Raw genomic sequence first — 19,249 nt, 5'->3', positions numbered from 1 at the left:
TATGTGATGAATATTCGCTTCTGTCTGGGATGAAATGAGCCGAGACTCGGTTTGGTAAAGAAACTTCCAAATGTTTTCCTTGGTCTTTATTTGAAGTAACTGGATTCACAACCTGAAGACGGCCTTGATGAGGCGGTCATGTGACGGTCATGTGACGGTCATGTGACGGTCATGTGACGGTCATGTGACCTCAGTCCATCTGTGCAGAGATCAGAGTGTGTTTATAAAGCACTTTACATCAGGAAAACTCACTGAAGATGAAACTATTTAAAAACACATGATGACCAGAGATGAGTCTTTAATCCAGACCTAAAAGAACGATCGCCCGACAGACTGAGACATAAACCGAGTCCCGTTACCGTAGTTACCACAATATTTGTTTACACGATCAGCTGTTTGCCATGTTGTGACGTCATCTGCATAGCACCATGAACAGTTAGCCGACAGCGGAGACACAGGTTCGTGTTTCACTCTTGTTTTCTCTCAGTCAAAGCTTCTCTTTGACGAAGGCCACATCTGTCCGCGGCGGCGGCGGTGGCGGCGGCGTGGTGAGTGTGATGGTCGCCCGCCGCAGAAGGAGGATGACGGGTAACTCCAGCCTCCCCCCGGGGGCCCCCTTCACTCTGGGGGCCTACTCGGACCCGGGGCCGTGGAGATGGCTGTACTTCGTGCTGGCGCTGTGCGTGTTCGCTCTCATCGTGGCGTCCAACCTGCTGCTGGTGGCGGTGATCGCTCTGAAGCCCCGCCTCCACCAGCCCATGTTCGTGTTCCTCTGCAGCCTCTTCGTGAACGAGCTCCTGGGCAGCGGCGCCTTGTTCCCGTTCCTGCTGTTCCAGCTGCTGCAGGACGAGCACCGCGTCCCGCACGGAGCCTGTTTCCTGCAGGTGTTCTTCGTCCACACGTACGGCGGCGTGGAGTTCACTAACCTGGCCGTCATGGCGTACGACCGTTACCTGGCCATCTGCCGCCCCCTGCAGTACCAGCGGCTCATGACGCCGCGGCGCGTGGCGGCCATCACGGCGGCGCTGTGGGTTTGGGGCGTGGCCAGCGTGGTGGTGGTGTTGTCTCTGACTCTGCGGCTGAGGTTCTGCGGTCACATGGTTCCTAAAGTTTACTGTGATAACTACTCCCTGGTGAGGCTGGCGTGCTCCGACACCACGGCGAATAACGCGTACGGCCTGGCGTACATCTTCACGGCGCTGCTGGCGCTGATCGGCCTCATCCTGTACTCGTACGGGCGGATCCTGCGCGTGGTCTTAGGCGGCGGGCGGGCGCGGCACAAGGCGCTGCACACCTGCACGCCGCACCTGCTGTCGCTGCTCAGCTTCTCCTTCGGCGCCTTTTTCGAGATGGTCCAGAGCCGCTTCGACATGAGCCACGCCCCCATGACCCTCCGGATTCTGCTGTCGCTCTACTGCCTGACCGTCCAACCACTGCTCAACCCCCTGCTGTACGGCCTGAAGCTCCGCCAGGTCCGGGACGCCCTCCGCGAGCTCCTGCTGAGGAGGAGGGAGGAGTAACCGCCTCTAGAGGGAGGAGCAACTCCCTTTGGAGGGAGGAGCAACTGCCTCTGGAGGGAGGAGTAACTGCCTCTGGAGGGAGGAGTAACCACCTCTGGAGGGAGGAGTAACCGCCTCTGGAGGGAGGAGTAACTGCCTCTGGAGGGAGGAGTAACCGCCTCTGGAGGGAGGAGTAACTGCCTCTGGAGGGAGGAGTAACCACCTCTGGAGGGAGGAGCAACTCCCTTTGGAGGGAGGAGCAACTGCCTCTGGAGGGAGGAGTAACTGCCTCTGGAGGGAGGAGCAACTGCCTCTGGAGGGAGGAGCAACTGCCTCTGGAGGGAGGAGTAACCGCCTCTGGAGGGAGGAGTAACTGCCTCTTGAGGGAGGGGTGTTTATTTTTTAAATGTCCAGAGTGCCATCTGTTGATAGTGATGTTAATAATTATGTTTATTTATGTTTCTAATACATTTATCGGGACAGAACAAAAAGCATTGATACAATAACTGATACAATGTTCATGTTCCCCATAGCTCAACAGGTTTGGTGTTTATTCATTAATAATGATATTGTATAATATGAATGCTGTTGCATCCAGGGGCTGGATGCAAGTTCGCCATTTTATACTCACTACTGCCACCTCAGGCCATATGTGTAACTGCATCTTCTATATTAAGCTCATGCATGACGGCAATTCGGGCCGAAGTGACACATTTTTGAGTGACCGTACAGGATTTTAGAGGCAGTTGTGGTGAACAGTGTGAGCTCATTCTACACTTTAGGACATGGCTGGAACATGTAGGGGGAGGAAAATACATATTTTTAACATTTTTAAACTCCTTATAGTCCCTTTAAATATGTCTATTAATAATAATGATGTAAACAATGATGTTTGTTAATAATGTTGTTAACAATGATTTTTAATAACATTATCAAAAATTATGTTTATTAATAACATTGTTAATAACATTAATAGCATTGTTTTAAAATACTATGCTTATTAATAATTTTGTTACTAACAATTATATTTATTAATAATGTTATTAACAATGATGTTTATAATAATGTTTTACAATACTGTTTATTAATTCTATGTTCATTAATACTATGTTTATTAAAAACAATTGTTTTCTTATTATTGTTTATTGTTTTGTTTAATATGAATTGCATTTGTAATAATATTATCAATAATGATGTTTATTAATAATATTGTTATTAACAATGATGTTTATTAATAATATTGTTATTAACAATGATGTTTATTAATAATATTGTTATTAATAATGATGTTTATTAATAACATTGTTATTAACTATGATATTTATTAAAAGCATTGTTATTAACAATGATGTTTATTAATATCATTGTTATTAACTATGATATTTATTAAAAGCATTTTAATAACTATGATATTTATTAATAATATTATTAATAATGATGTTTATTTATAATATTGTTATTAACAATTGTTGTAATTAACAATGATATTTATTAATAATATTGTTATTAACAATGATGTTTATTAATAATATTGTTATTAACAATGATGTTTATTAATAATATTGTTATTAACAATGATGTTTATTAATAATATTGTTAATAAAAATGATGTTTATTAATAACATTGTTATTAACTATGATATTTATTAAAAGTATTTTATTAACTATGATATTTATTAATAACATTGTTATTAACAATGATGTTTATTAATAATATTATTAACTATGATATTTATTAAAAGCATTGTTATTAACAATGATATTTCTTAATAACATTATTATTAACAATAATGTTTATTAATAATATCGTTATTAACAATGATATTTATTAATAATATTGTAATTAACAATGATATTTATTAATAATATGGTTATTAACAATGATGTTATTAATATCATTGTTATTAACTATGATATTCATTAATAACATTATTAACAATGATGTTTATTAATAATATTGTTATTAACTATGATATTTATTAATACCATTGTTAATAACAATGATATATATTAATAATATTGTTATTAACAATGATATTTATTAATAATATTGTTATTAACAATGATGTTTATTAATAATATTGTTATTAACTATGATATTTATTAATACCATTGTTAATAACAATGATATTTATTAATAATATTGTTATTAACAATGATGTTTATTAATAATATTGTTATTAACAATGATGTTTATTAATAATATTGTTATTAACTATGATATTTATTAATACCATTGTTAATAACAATGATATTTATTAATAATATTGTTATTAACAATGATGTTTATTAATAATATTGTTATTAACAATGATATTTATTAATAACATTGTTATTAACAATGATGTTTATTAATAATATTGTTATTAACAATGATGTTTATTAATAATATTGTTAATAACAATGATGTTTATTAATAACATTGTTATTAACTATGATATTTATTAAAAGTATTTTATTAACTATGATATTTATTAATAACATTGTTATTAACAATGATGTTTATTAATAATATTATTAACTATGATATTTATTAAAAGCATTGTTATTAACAATGATATTTCTTAATAACATTATTATTAACAATAATGTTTATTAATAATATCGTTATTAACAATGATATTTATTAATAATATTGTAATTAACAATGATATTTATTAATAATATGGTTATTAACAATGATGTTTATTAATATCATTATTAACAATGATATTTATTAATACCATTGTTAATAACAATGATATTTATTAATAATATTGTTATTAACAATGATGTTTATTAATAATATTGTTATTAACAATGATGTTTATTAATAATATTGTTATTAACTATGATATTTATTAATACCATTGTTAATAACAATGATATTTATTAATAATATTGTTATTAACAATGATGTTTATTAATAATATTGTTATTAACAATGATATTTATTAGTAACATTGTTATTAACAATGATGTTTATTAAAAACATTGTTATTAACAATGATGTTTATTAATAATATTGTTATTAACTATGATATTTATTAATAATATTGTTATTAACAATGATGTTTATTAATAACATTGTTGTTAAAAATTATGGGGCAGGCGGAGCGTGGGTCAGGCGGGCGCGCCGGGCCGTTTTCCACACACTCTGTTGGATTTCCCGTGTCTTGATGCCGTAGACGATGGGGTTGAGCAGCGGTGGGAAAACGAAGAAAACCAAACCCACCACGATGTTGAGCGTTTTGGGAACGCCGTCGCCGCCGTCGTTCAGGCGCCGCGAGATCAAGCCGAAAAACGACACCATGGAGAAGTTGGCGAAGGTGATGAGGTGCGGCGCGCACGTCTTCAGCGCTTTCCTCCGCGACTCTCGGGAGGTTTTAAAGACGACGATGAAGATCTGAGCGTACGACAGGACGATGAGGAGCGCCGGGAGGATGATGGCGCTGACGGAGGCGAAGAGTCCGAACGCCCCGATCACAAACGTGTGGTCGCACGCCAAGCTCACCACGGCTAACGGGTCACACATCAGCTTATCCACAGAGAACCTGCAGAGACGAACCCGTGCCGTGAGGAAGACCTGCGCCGCCGACAGCGCCACGAGGAAGGTGTAGACGCACAGCAGCGCGAGCCGGAGCCGGGCGGGCGTCACCGCGGCGTGATACCGCAGCGGGAAGACGATGGCGAGGTAGCGGTCGAGCGCCATGAGGCCGAGGAGGCAGAACATGCAGCCGCTGTAGAGGTTCACCAAGAAAACCTGCGCCAGGCACTCGGCCAGGGACAAGCGCGTCTCGCCGAGCGCCAGGAAGCGCAGCACGGTCGGGCACAGCGCCGAGCCGCCCAGCACGCCGCCCAGAGACAGGTGAGCGAGCAGCACGTGCATCGGGCGCCGCAGACGCCCGTCCCACACGATCACCGCCACCAGGAACAACGTCACCATCAAACCGGCCAAATACAGGAGCAGCAGCAGCGACAGGAGCGACAGGTGCAGGGGCGAGAGCGCCGAGTAGACCGGGAACGCCAGGGAGACTGAGGGGAACGCCACGGAGTTAGAGGGGAACGCCAGGGAGACTGAGGGGAGCGCCACGGAGTTAGAGGAGAACGCCACAGAGTTAGACGGGAACGCCAGGGAGACTGAGGGGAACGCCACGGAGTCAGAGGGGAGCGCCACGGAGTTAGAGGGGAACGCCACGGAGTTAGACGGGAACGCCAGGGAGACTGAGGGGAACGCCACGGAGTCAGAGGGGAACGCCACGGAGTTAGACGGGAACGCCAGGGAGACTGAGGGGAACGCCATGGAGTTAGACGGGAACGCCGCCGACACATTCATGGTTTGGGCCGGGACAAAGCTCCAGGGTCACACACAATGAACATAAGACAATATTTACACCATGTGATCTGAGTGAACTTCCACCTGCACATCCACACACAGATCAATGAGGAGCTTTAAAAACTCACACCTTTAATATTCACCTTTTCCTCTTTAGTTTGAGCTCGTGAAGGTGAAATGATTTTTCCCTTTGAATCAAACTGGAGTTAGGAACGTTTGTATCAGAAACACACTCAGGGTTTGCAGGTTATGTCCTCTACGTTTGGCTTCATCTGAGCAGATCATTATTAATACATTTCATTAAAACTGGAGCTTTTGTGAGTCTAAAGTTTGGCCTAAAAACCTCATGTTCTGGTTTACAAACACTGAGACCTTTCGGGCGTCCAGGCCACAGGAAACATTTCAGAACAAATGTGTGAAAGAGACAAACCCCGGGCTCTGAACGAGACTGTTTCACTAAACCCGAAGTCTCTGCAGATCCGGTGCTTTACGGCCCATGAAACGCGCCTCGTCTATGAAGGAAACGGCGCTGAAAGGTTCTGGGGAAACACTTCACAAAAACAACGGGTTCCAGTACCTGAGGAGCATCACATACTTTAACTAATGATGGAAATATATCGAGTCACAAGTGCGTTTAAATGCCTCTTAACTCCCGCCTGAACTGAGCACACTTTCTCCAGCTTTACCCCAATCCAAAAGCTTCTGGAAAAAAGGTGTGAAAATAGCAACAAAACTGAGACGAAAACAAGGATGAAAATGTGAAAAAAGTGAAAATAAATTGACAAAAAAGTGGAAAAAAAATGGACGAAAAATTGAGAGAAAATGGAGGAAAAAGTGATAAGAATTTGACCAAAAAATGCGAATAATTTGACGAAAAAGTGACAAAAAAAGTCACGAAAATTGGACGAAAATGAGACGACTGCCCGACAAAAAAAGTGATGAAAAAAAAATCTGACGTGAGGAAAAAGATCAATTCAGTTTTGTAGATCTTTCAAATGAGGCGTCACACTGGCCTACAGGACTTCGGGTAAAGCTGAACTGGAGAAAACGCTCTGGGTTCAGGCGGGAGTTAAGAGGTTAAAGTCAAAAAGAGGCACAGAGGGAGGGGGAAGTGAAGGAAAAGGACATTTACAAACGTAGCTCACAGTGGTGGGACTTATTACAAACAGTAACAACGTAAAACAAAGATAATATTGAGGAACTCCATTATAAAAGTCACAAAAGTGTTAATATGGCTGGTTATTGTGAAGCAACTAATAAAGCTTTAACATGAGTGGACATGAGCAGCATCACAGTGTAGGATTAACAACATTCCTGATTCTATAAAGACTCTATATGAAGGGTTATGTTGTGTATTAAGAGCTTTGTTAAAGTCCAGATGTGTTTCAGATTAAGGAAACTCAAAAATAAAACCGATCCTTTTTTTGTGACTGTTTGAAAAGCAGATGTTTCTCAGTCCAGGCTGAAGACGGGAGAGAAACCCCGAGTGAAAAGTGGCTTTGCAGAAACAGAAACAGAAGGAGAGTGAGAGTTCAGCAGAGGAGCCGGAGCGTCTGCAGATCCACAGCGACGCCGCCGTTTATACCGGTCCAGACGCACACGAGGGAACTGGGGAAAAGAATCGTGTCTCTGAGGTCACTGTGTCAGCTCAAACCAAGGAGACTGTCCTCCAGATCATGAACTGATGAGACTGTCCTCCAGATCCTCATGAACTGATGAAACTGTCCTCCAGATCCATATGAACTGAGGAGACTGTCCTCCAGACGTAGTGTCTCTGACCGACTGTGACGACGATTCCAAAACTCAAACGCAAAGAAACGAATCACAAACTTGTAAAATCAGCCCCAGGTGTAAAATGTGAGACATGAAACAGCTCCAGATGTTCAGCTCTGCCACACCTGGAGGAACTGAGGGAGCTGTGCCACAGGCTCTCCAAGCGGCTCTGTTATTACGCAGTTCACCTCCCCCACCACTGTCACATCACATCACATTATATTACATTACATTATATGTGAGGCTACAGGTTATCACCATTTACTCACAACAACAGCAACACCACAGCGTTCCTCACCATTGATGTCTTCGTGTCTTCTCCTCCAGATGCGTCTCCAGCTCCATGTCTCTCCTGTCACTTCCATCTCTGTCCTCAAACGTCCTCGTGTCTCAGACTCCGTGTCTCCCGTACGTCCGGGTGTCCGGTGACCGCGGCGAGACTCGGATCCGCCCCGGGTTCCAGAGCGTCTGATTAGGGGAAACACCTCTGTCATCCCGGTAAAGTGTGGCCTCGGCTCCGCTGCTGTTCTCCACAAAGTCCTGCGTCTCTGGCAGAGTTCCTCTGGAGAACGAGCTCCACAAAGTCCTGATCAAACTGAGCTCCTCCATTTCTCTGCAGTTTCGTCATTTAAAGATAAAACATGTAAAACATCACAGCTGTGTTTAGCTCGCGGGTTTTTGAACTAGATTTGACGGAAACTCACTCCGTCCAATGAAAACACGTGAATCAGACAGAGGGCGTTGGGGCAGCTGAGCCTGCGCTCTGATTGGCTGAAGGGTCATAATGCCGTCATGTCCCGCAGCGTTTCTTCATTATTTTCATCATTATTTTCTAAAGTATCTGAGACAAAGTGTGAGACACAAACAGTCCAGACTAAAGGCTTTTATTACAGTAAAAAACATGGTCCTGAACAGACACAGATACGTCACACACAACAGCATTTCATCATCTACACTTACTGAGCTGACCCGCCTCGGGCCCAAAGCGGCGCCCTAACAGGAATCACATGGGTGTCGCCCACGGGCCAGAGTGTGAATGAATAAGCGGGAAAGACCAGGGAGCCATGTTGTTATTATAAATCCTTCCTCCTGTAGCGTCTCCACACAAACTGCCTCTGAGGAGAACAGACTGGTTCGGGTTCAGGATCCGCCCGTTTGTCCGTCAGAAAGTCTCATTATGGTGATTCTTCCGCCTGAGCTTCTCGAATAAATACAGAAAACTCCCTTATGTACATGTGTCCAGCGGCAGTGTCACTGGGCCTTGGTGCAGACCACACAGCGCCCGATGTTCTGTCCCTGTGTGAGCTCGGCGTCCTCGTCCCCCGGCTCCGCCCTCGTGAGCCAGAAGCTGTAGATGTTGGAGAAGTAGTGGCAGGTTCCTCTCGGGCCCTGACACTCCACGAAGGGCTGAGGCCTGAAGATCTGCAGGCAGGAGCCGGAGGAGGTCAGCGACTGGCCCCCGCCCTCGTCGCCCGAGCCCGTGTGCTGCGGAGAGAGAGAGGTCAGGGACACACGCCTAAAACACCCTCGTCACCCCACCCTCGTCACCCCGAACCCTAACCCTGTGGAGAGAGAAAGGTCAGAGACACGCGTTCAAAACACCCTCAACACCCCGCCCTCATCACCCTAAGCCCATGTGCTGCGGAGAGAGAGAGAGCAAACCCCTCCCCTGATGCCCAAACCCCGTCCCTGATGCCCATGCCCCGCCCCTGACGTCCATGCCCCGCCCCTGATGCCCAAACCCCGCCCCTGATGCCAAAACCCCTCCCCTGACGTCCATGCCCCGCCCCTGACGTCCATGCCCCGCCCCTGACGCCCAAACCCCGCCCCTGACGTCCATGCCCCGCCCCTGACGTCCATGCCCCGCCCCTGACGCCCCCTTGCCGAGCCTCACCATGAGGAAGGAGAAGCCGCTCCACAGGGGGGTCCATGTAGGGGGGCACTGGGGGGGCCGGGGGGCCTGGGAGTGCAGGGCCACGGCGGAGGAGAGCCCCTCACACACGACGCACCGGCTGATGTGCTCCGCGATACCGTCTCCGGTCACCGGGAGCGCCGGCACCGCCCACGACGCCGACAGCCAATAGGATTTATCGTTCCTCGACGAGTAGGAGCAGTGGGCGGAGTTACAGGAGGAGAACGGCATCGTGGAGAAAATCCTCACGCAGGAGCCCGCCTGACCTGCACATACATGACACATACATGACACATGACACATACATGACACACACATGACACATACATGACACATACATGACACATACATGACACATACATGACACACACATGACACATACATGACACACACATGACACATACATGACACATACATGACACACACATGACACATACATGACACATACATGACACACACATGACACATACATGACACATACATGACACATACATGACACATACATGACACACACATGACACACACATGACACATACATGACACATACATGACACATACATGACACACACATGACACACACATGACACATACATGACACATACATGACACACACATGACACATACATGACACATACATGACGCATACATGACACACACATGACACATACATGACGCATACATGACACATACATGACACATACATGACACATACATGACACATACATGACACACACATGACACATACATGACGCATACATGACACACACATGACACATACATGACGCATACATGACACATACATGACACACACATGACACATACATGACGCATACATGACACATACATGACACACACATGACACACACATGACACATACATGACGCATACATGACACACACATGACACATACATGACACATACATGACACACACATGACACATACATGACACACACATGACACATACATGACACATACATGACACACACATGACACATACATGACGCATACATGACACACACATGACACACACATGACACATACATGACACACACATGACACATACATGACGCATACATGACACACACATGACACATACATGACACATACATGACACATACATGACGCATACATGACACACACATGACACATACATGACACATACATGACACACACATGACACATACATGACGCATACATGACACACACATGACACACACATGACACACACATGACACACACATGACACATACATGACGCATACATGACACACACATGACACATACATGACACATACATGACACATACATGACGCATACATGACACACACATGACACATACATGACACATACATGACACACACATGACACATACATGACGCATACATGACACACACATGACACACACATGACACACACATGACACATACATGACACACACATGACACATACATGACACATACATGACACATACATGACCTGGGTTAGGGGCGTGTGTGGGGTTAGTGGCGGGGTTAGGGGCGGGGTCAGCTCTTACCTAAGTCCTGCGTGTGGGCCTTCTCCTGACCCTCCAGGTACAGCAGACTGAAGCCGCTCCACAGGGCTCTCATGTTAAAGGGACACACAGGGACCTGCTGTGATTGGCTATGAACGACCAATAGGAAGCCAGCGTTCAGAGAGTGGGAGGGGCCTGGGGGGCCTGGGGCGCCTATGTTTCCGGGATCGCCTGGAACAGGAAGTGACATCATCAGTGAACAGGAAGTGGCATCATCAGTGAACAGGAAGTGGCATCATCAGTGAACAGGAAGTGCCATCATCAGTGACTAACCTCCGCAGCCTCTCTCTCCGCGGTCGCCCATGGGACCCGGGGCCCCGGGCTCTCCTCGGGGGCCTGGGGGCCCGGTGTCTCCGAAGAACCCTGGCTCTCCACGATCTCCTTTGGCCCCTGACAGAGACAGAAGGATCAGAGTCAGACCCGGAGCCGATAAACAGGTTCTCATCGGTGTTCCACACGGGAACACGTGACAAAACGATCACGCCAACGACGTCTGTGACACCGAGAGAGAAACGAATGAACGGAGGGAAATAACAGCCCGGCGTGGCTCGTTTACATGCGTGTGCCCGGCGTGGCTTGTTTACATGCGTGTGACCCATGTATGCTCCTTAACATACACGTCCCGTGTGATTTTCTGTTTTCATGAAGGGTGTTATGTGTGAACAGAAACATGTGAAGGGCGCCCCTGGTGGAGGGACTCACCTTTAGGCCCGGTGCAGCCTGGCTCTCCCTCGGGGCCGGGGGCTCCTAGGGGCCCGGGGCCCCCCTGTCTCCCGGGGGGGCCTGGGGGGGCGGTGGAGGGGGGGCAGGGGTTGTTGTCTCCTGGGTCTCCTTTGGGCCCCTGAGGCCCCTGAAGTCCCCTGAGACCTGGTCTGGCCTCAGGGCCGGTCTCTCCTCTGGGACCTCGGGGGCCTGGGACCCCCATGTGCCCGGCCTCTCCGCGGGGCCCTGCAGACAGAGACACAGAGCTGATTAAACGGTCTGTGTGGACTCAGTGGCGCCCCCTGTGGACTCCTCACCTCTGTCCCCTGGCTCCCCGGGGTTCCCCGCTCTCCCACTGGGCCCCACAGCTCCTGGGGCCCCTGGGGTCCCGGTGCAGCCTTGGTCTCCGTCATCGCCATCGTCTCCTGGAACTGAAGGACATGGACCGGGCTCCCCCTGAAGGCCCCGCCCACCTGCACACAGGAACGACGTCATCATTACACCTCAGAAAGTGACATCACAGGAAGTGACATCACAGGATGTGACATCACAGGATGTGACATCACAGTTACACTCTGGTCTGGTCCCACGACACATGAACAATAGAAAAACAGCCTGAGGTTAACCGTGAAGCAGCCGCTAATGCTAATGTGGCTAATGCGGCTAATGCTTATGTGGCTAATGCTAACACAGCTAATGCTGACACAGCTATCACTAATGTGGCTAAGGTTAATCGCTAACGTGGCTAAGGTTAATGCGGCTATCGCTAATGTTGCTAATGCTAACGTGGCTAAGGTTAACGTGGCTATCGCTAATGTTGCTAATGCTAACGTGGCTAAGGTTAACGTGGCTATCGCTAATGTTGCTAATGCTAACGTGGCTAAGGTTAACGTGGCTATCGCTAATGTTGCTAATGCTAACGTGGCTAAGGTTAACGTGGCTATCGCTAATGTTGCTAATGCTAACGTGGCTAAGGTTAACGTGACTATCGCTAATGTTGCTAATGCTAACGTGGCTAAGGTTAACGTGGCTATCGCTAATGTTGCTAATGCTAACGTGGCTATCGCTAATGTTGCTAATGCTAACGTGGCTAAGGTTAACGTGACTATCGCTAATGTTGCTAATGCTAACGTGGCTAAGGTTAATGTGGCTATCGCTAATGCTAACGTGGCTAAGGTTAACACGGCTATCGCTAATGCTGCTAATGCTAACGTGGCTAAGGTTAACGTGGCTATCGCTAATGTTGCTAATGCTAATGTGGCTAAGGTTAACGTGACTATCGCTAATGTTGCTAATGCTAACGTGGCAAAGGTTAACGTGGCTATCGCTAATGCTGCTAATTCTAACGTGGCTAAGGTTAACGCGGCTAATGCTAATGTGGCTAAGGTTAACGTGACTATCGCTAATGTTGCTAATGCTAACGTGGCTAAGGTTAACGTGGCTATCGCTAATGTTGCTAATGCTAACGTGGCTATCGCTAATGTTGCTAATGCTAACGTGGCTAAGGTTAACGTGACTATCGCTAATGTTGCTAATGCTAACGTGGCTAAGGTTAACGTGGCTATCGCTAATGTTGCTAATGCTAACGTGGCTATCGCTAATGTTGCTAATGCTAACGTGGCTAAGGTTAACGTGACTATCGCTAATGCTGCTAATGCTAACGTGGCTAAGGTTAACGTGGCTATCGCTATCATCCACAGTAGCTCCTCCCCTCTGAGGAAGCTCTGCTGGAAACATCGTTATCATTACCTTCTGTTCAGACCTGGCTGTGATCGAAGCTAAAGTACAGCTGTTTGTTAGCGCAGATTAATTAGCCATGTGCTTTGGAATAATCCAGTCGAAAGGCCGGTCCCAGAGACCTCAGGCTGGGCCGGTGAAATGTGCCTGAATAATCCTGACTTAACCCTTTCATCGCGGAGTGAAATCACTCGTCGCAGCTTCGCCACAGGATGTTGTTTCCTTTCTCTTAATTGAAACAGCTGCAGAGTGAAGGGGAGTGAAGGGCTCCTCCTCCCCCCTGATGGACACAGACCTGGCTCTCCGTCGGGCCCCGTGGGGCCGGGGTCCCCCTCAGATCCGGGCCTGGGGTCGGCGCAGAGCGGTCCTGGTTCTCCGGGTGGTCCCTGTGGTCCTGACGCCCCTGTGGTCAGACAGAGTTAGACCAAACTCACTGAGATCTGCCTGTGACAGAGACAGGGCCGTACCTGAGAGTCCGAGGGGCCCGCGGGGTCCGGGGGGGCCGCTCTGAGAGGAGCCAGGGGGCCCCGGGGCTCCAAGGGGACCGGTATCTCCAGGAGGCCCCTGGGAACCTTTAGGACCAAGCAGCCCGAGACCTGAGACGGAACATTTCATTACAGCTGACCAGTCTGTGTGCTAGTGTACATGTTTGTTCTCCACACAGAGCTCAGAGCTGCTCCTCTGGACGGTCCATCAGACTGTGTCACTGAGGGAAACGTTTTTACTTCCTTCTTTACTTTTACTCAAACTTCTGCACATTTTAGTCTCGTAGTTCATGTTAAAGTTAAAGGGATTTTTCAATTCATGCAGTCTTAATAATTGAAGAGTTTAGTGGTGCTAGGCTAGTGCTAGGCTAATGCTAGGCTAGTGCATGTCTATGGTAGCTAATAGCCTGCATTAAACGTTGCCATATCTGATCTGTAGAAGCTCCTTTGTGAATTCCACGTGTAGTGAAGCGGCCGCAGGAAAACAAACGACTGTAGATCCGGTCACCGAGCAGATCACTACGCCGCCGCTCGTATCACTACGCCGCGGCGCAGATCACTACGCCGCCGCTCGTATCACTACGCCGCAGCGCAGATCACTACGCCGCCGCTCGTATCACTACGCCGCCGCTCGTATCACTACGCCGCGGCGCAGATCACTACGCCGCCGCTCGTATCACTACGCCGCGGTTAATGTTAATGAGGATGTTGATGTTGATGAGGATGTTGTTGTTAATGTTAATGAGGATGTTGATGAGGATGTTGATGAGGATGTTCATGAGGATGTTGATGTTGATGAGGATGTTAATGTTAATGAGGGATAGACATAAAGAGTGGAGCTGCTTCACCTCTGGTTCCCACGTCGCCCTTCACGCCCTTCAGCCCGTCCAGACCATGCAGACCCAGAGGACCAGGAGGACCTTCAGAAGGACAGGGTTAGTGAGTCACATGATCACACGTGTGAGGGACAGGAGTTCGTGAAGTACCTGGGAGGCCTGGGCTGCCCAGGGGTCCAGGGGGTCCATCGGATCCTGGTTGTCCTGGCAGACCTGGGGGCCCCGGGCGGCCCCCGGCTCCTTGGGGCCCCGTCACCCCTGAGGAACAGGTCGTGTTAGGGGCAGGATACAAACAGAACTTCTAATTTCCAGCTGCTTTAAGTCGTTACCCGTATCTCCGGGTGGACCTCGGACTCCGGGGTCTCCTTTGCACTCGCTGCAGCCCGGGGGTCCAGGGAGGCCGGACTCCCCCGGGTCTCCATCCGGGCCTGGGGTTCCTGGAGGTCCGAAGTCTCCCTGAAAGCCCCGATCCCCGGGCACTCCCGGGCATCCCAGTGACTCCCCGGGGTCTCCTGCAAAACACCACCCCTCTGAGACCAGGTCCAGCCGAGCGCCCCACGCTGACCTCTGACCTTTTACCTTTAGCACCGGTGAAGCCCTGACCCCCTGGACGGCCGTCATCACCCGGGCGCCCGTCCTCTCCCTGTGAGAGACAGAGGTCAGATCTCCATCAGTCTGTCCCAGGCAGCTGTGGCTCCTACAGGAGCGGAACATCTCACCTGTTCTCCCTGAGGCCCCGGGAAGCCCAGCAGTCCGCGTGGGCCCCTGTGTCCTGTTCCTCCGGTGGGTCCTGGGGGTCCCCTCAGACCTGGAGCTCCAGACAGACCTGAGGGTCCAGGGGCCCCTGTGGTCCCAGGCACGCCCGGGCCCCCGGGGGCCCCACGCCGACCCTTAAAGCCTGCACACAGACAGTTAGAACAGGCCTGTGGCTCAGGGGTTAGTCAGTGTCAGTCTCACCTCGAGCCCCAGTGAAGCCCAGGGGCCCCTCGGAGCCTGGGGCCCCGCGCCGGCCCTTCTCCTTGATAACAGTGATGGCCCCTGGAGGCCCCGGGGCCCCCACAGCTCCTGCAGAGTCAAAGTTAACTTTACATAAAACTAAAAAAACGACAAACTGAGCTGTCGATCTTTGACTCTTTTATTTGGAAAATGGAAAATGTTTTTTTATTTATTATTAACTTTATTTCAGACACAAACAGACACTAACGTAACATAATCCCAGTCTCACAGACGTTACCTTTGGGTCCGCTCACACCTAGGGGCCCCGGGGCCCCGTCTCGGCCCCTGTCTCCTCTGAGTCCGGCTGGTCCTGGAGGTCCACTCGTCCCGGTGAATCCGGGTGTTCCAGGGGACCCGGCTTTGCCCTGGGGGCCTCTCTCCCCTGTGGCCCCTGGGGTCCCCGGTCGGCCTGGGACCCCGTTAGGCCCGAGGGGCCCCTGCAGTCCGGAATAACCAGGGAGCCCTGGGGAGCCGGCCTTTCCTTTGGGACCAGGAGGCCCCACACTGGGGGCCCCTGGAGGCCCAGGGTCGCCCTTCTCTCCGGTGCAGCCTGAGGCACAAACAGAGTCAGTCAGTGTGGCCCCGAGGCCCCCGAGACACACACACACTGACGTACCACCGGGGCCGGGGGGCCCCTGAGGGCCCTGAAGTCCCACAGGTCCTGCTTCTCCCGGGGGGCAGTAGGGGACAGGTCCTGGGGGCCCGTCTCCGCCTGGGGGCCCAGTGTCTCCCATCGCTCCAGGGAACCCTGAGGGTCCGGGGGCCCCGGGGACCCCTACAGAAAACAGCAGAAAACAACAGTAGTTTACTCCAGCAGGGGGCGGGGTTACCATGGAGATCAGACATGCCCTCAAGCCACGAGGGCACAAGATGGTGGCGTGAAAACATCTGGAAACATCTGCAAACATCTGAAAACATCTGTACGGTTCATAATCTGTGATGTTTTGTGGCTAATGCTAACAGCTATAGGAAACATACATTGAGCGGGCTAATTATTCTTATGGGGCTACAGTATGTGGGCGGAGTTTACTTCAGCAGGGGGTGGGGCTACAGTATGTGGGCGGAGTTTACTCCAACAGGGGGTGGGGCTACAGTATGTGGGCGGAGTTTACTCCAACAGGGGGTGGGGCTACAGTATGTGGGCGGAGTTTACTTCAGCAGGGGGTGGGGTTACAGTATGTGGGCAGAGTTTACTCCAACAGGGGGTGGGGTTGCTGTGAATGGGCGGAGCTTACCTGGGGCCCCGCTCGCTCCGTTGGGGCCCGGAACACCCTTCGGTCCCTGGAAACCCTCAGGTCCCGGAAAGCCGATGGCCCCTGTGGGCCCCACCACAGATTCTCCTGAGGCTCCGGAGAGTCCAGGGGCCCCTGGGAGCCCGGGGGAACCTGAGACAGAAACAGAGAGTCAGGAGCCATAACAAACAGACAAATATATATATATATATACACATATGTATATTTACATATACATACATATACATGTGTGTATATATATATGTGTGTATATGTATATGTATATACATATGTGGGACTGACCAGGCTCTCCGCTGTAGCTCGGGCCCTCGGGGCCCTCGTCTCCTGTAGCCCCTGTGGAGCCCGGGGGCCCCGCTCGTCCCGGGGGCCCAGGGACTCCCTCCTCTCCTCGGTCTCCTTTAGGTCCATCCGCCCCTGTGACTCCTCTGAACCCGGGGGCCCCGGGGCGACCCCGCCCTCCTGAAACACAAGAGGAGAGTTTGAACCAATCACAGAGGAGTGTGTTTCCTCAGAGGAAGCAGATAGTGTGTCTCTGACCGGCCTCTCCAGCGTCGCCCTTCTCTCCTGGGGCCCCCGGACTCTTGGGGACACAGGGGCGATGCTCTCCTGCAGACACACAGAGTCAGAGGCCCTCCCATCACCCAAACACAGAGGAGCAGCTCACCTTTGGGTCCTGGGGGCCCAGGGGGGCCCGGGGGCCCCAGGGGACCGGCGTCTCCAGGGGCTCCTCTGTCTCCCACAGCCCCAGGGACAGAGGGACCGGGCGGGCCCCCGGCTCCAGGAAAACCCCGGGCTCCGGGCCGGCCTCTGGGGCCCGGGTCGCCACGGTAACCGGGAACACTGTCGCCCTGGAAACAACGACCCAGAGTAAGGACTAAACCCAGAGTAAACCCAGAGTAAGGACTAAACCCAGAGTAAACCCAGAGTAAACCCAGAGTAAACCCAGAGTAAGGACTAAACCCAGAGTAAAGACTAAACCCAGAGTAAAGACTAAACCCAGAGTAAAGACTAAACCCAGAGTAAACCCAGACTAAACCCAGACTAAACCCAGAGTAAACCCAGAGTAAGGACTAAACCCAGAGTAAAGACTAAACCCAGAGTAAAGACTAAACCCAGACTAAACCCAGAGTAAACCCAGAGTAAGGACTAAACCCAGAGTAAAGACTAAACCCAGAGTAAAGACTAAACCCAGAGTAAACCCAGAGTAAAGACTAAACCCAGAGTAAAGACTAAACCCAGAGTACTGGTACTGGTTCTGGTTAGGGGTGAACTAACCTTGGGACCCGCGTCTCCTCGGGGCCCGGGGAACCCGTCCTGTCCTGGGGCCCCGCTGAGGCCGGTGCGTCCAGGGGCCCCGGTCTCTCCAGTGGAGCCTTTGGAACCTGGACAGAACCGAGACCAGAACCACGTCAGACCTGCTCCCCCTGGTGGGCCTCAGAGACACTACAGGAGCTCCCCCTGGTGGGCCTCAGAGACACTACAGGAGCTCCCCCTGGTGGGCCTCAGAGACACTACAGGAGCTCCCCCTGGTGGGCCTCAGAGGCACTACAGGAGCTCCCCCTGGTGGGCCTCAGAGGCACTACAGGAGCTCCCCCTGGTGGGTCACAGAGACACTACAGGAGCTCCTCCTGGTGGGTCTCAGAGGCACTACAGGAGCTCCCCCTGGTGGGTCTCAGAGGCACTACAGGAGCTCCCCCTGGTGGGCCTCAGAGGCACTACAGGAGCTCCCCCTGGTGGGCCACAGAGACACTACAGGAGCTCCCCCTGGTGGGTCACAGAGGCACTACAGGAGCTCCCCCTGGTGGGCCACAGAGACACTACAGGAGCTCCCCCTGGTGGGCCACAGAGGCACTACAGGAGCTCCCCCTGGTGGGCCACAGAGACACTACAGGAGCTCCCCCTGGTGGGTCACAGAGACACTACAGGAGCTCCCCCTGGTGGGTCACAGAGACACTACAGGAGCTCCCCCTGGTGGGTCACAGAGACACTACAGGAGCTCCCCCTGGTGGGCCACAGAGACACTACAGGAGCTCCCCCTGGTGGGCCACAGAGACACTACAGGAGCTCCTCCTGGTGGGCCTCAGAGGCACTACAGGAGCTCCCCCTGGTGGGCCTCAGACACACTACAGGAGCTCCCCCTGGTGGGTCACAGAGGCACTACAGGAGCTCCCCCTGGTGGGCCTCAGAGG

The 19,249-nt window shown here is 49.9% G+C and overlaps 3 protein-coding genes across 3 annotated transcripts in view; 1 reads left to right on the top strand and 2 right to left on the bottom strand.

Annotated features, from left to right (window-relative positions):
- Positions 1 to 581: 581 nt before the first annotated feature.
- On the top strand, positions 582 to 1,520 carry LOC306977879 (olfactory receptor 6N1-like; the record flags this gene model as incomplete). The annotated part of the gene is made up of 1 exon (XM_079576318.1): positions 582 to 1,520. One exon carries the CDS (start codon positions 582 to 584, stop codon positions 1,518 to 1,520), a length of 939 nt encoding a protein of 312 aa, XP_079432444.1.
- Positions 1,521 to 4,578: 3,058 nt separating this feature from the next.
- LOC306977868 (olfactory receptor 52Z1P-like) lies at positions 4,579 to 5,814 on the bottom strand (the record flags this gene model as incomplete). The annotated part of the gene is made up of 1 exon (XM_079576307.1): positions 4,579 to 5,814. The coding sequence occupies one exon, from the start codon at positions 5,812 to 5,814 to the stop codon at positions 4,579 to 4,581; it is 1,236 nt and encodes a 411-aa protein (XP_079432433.1).
- A 3,024-nt stretch (positions 5,815 to 8,838) lies between these two features.
- col4a4 (collagen, type IV, alpha 4) overlaps positions 8,839 to 19,249 on the bottom strand; it is a gene marked incomplete at both ends in the record, with an annotated part of 34,556 nt that continues 24,145 nt past the window's right edge. The window contains 21 exons of the mRNA XM_079576295.1: positions 8,839 to 9,072; positions 9,482 to 9,765; positions 11,034 to 11,222; positions 11,325 to 11,441; positions 11,754 to 11,999; positions 12,071 to 12,226; positions 13,786 to 13,893; positions 13,958 to 14,086; positions 14,824 to 14,895; positions 14,962 to 15,069; positions 15,141 to 15,323; positions 15,391 to 15,454; positions 15,531 to 15,709; positions 15,769 to 15,876; positions 16,046 to 16,357; positions 16,424 to 16,582; positions 17,043 to 17,192; positions 17,343 to 17,519; positions 17,598 to 17,666; positions 17,725 to 17,908; positions 18,336 to 18,442. Coding sequence (XP_079432421.1) covers positions 8,839 to 9,072; positions 9,482 to 9,765; positions 11,034 to 11,222; positions 11,325 to 11,441; positions 11,754 to 11,999; positions 12,071 to 12,226; positions 13,786 to 13,893; positions 13,958 to 14,086; positions 14,824 to 14,895; positions 14,962 to 15,069; positions 15,141 to 15,323; positions 15,391 to 15,454; positions 15,531 to 15,709; positions 15,769 to 15,876; positions 16,046 to 16,357; positions 16,424 to 16,582; positions 17,043 to 17,192; positions 17,343 to 17,519; positions 17,598 to 17,666; positions 17,725 to 17,908; positions 18,336 to 18,442 — 3,335 coding nt within the window. The remainder of the gene's footprint in view (positions 9,073 to 9,481; positions 9,766 to 11,033; positions 11,223 to 11,324; positions 11,442 to 11,753; positions 12,000 to 12,070; positions 12,227 to 13,785; positions 13,894 to 13,957; positions 14,087 to 14,823; positions 14,896 to 14,961; positions 15,070 to 15,140; positions 15,324 to 15,390; positions 15,455 to 15,530; positions 15,710 to 15,768; positions 15,877 to 16,045; positions 16,358 to 16,423; positions 16,583 to 17,042; positions 17,193 to 17,342; positions 17,520 to 17,597; positions 17,667 to 17,724; positions 17,909 to 18,335; positions 18,443 to 19,249) is intronic.

The sequence above is a fragment of the Gobius niger genome (genome assembly GCF_951799975.1).
Source record: "Gobius niger genome assembly, chromosome: 1".
Classification (NCBI taxonomy): domain Eukaryota; kingdom Metazoa; phylum Chordata; class Actinopteri; order Gobiiformes; family Gobiidae; genus Gobius; species Gobius niger.
The sequence above is the reverse complement of the archived record's forward strand: the minus strand, read 5'-3'. Positions and strand labels throughout refer to the sequence as shown.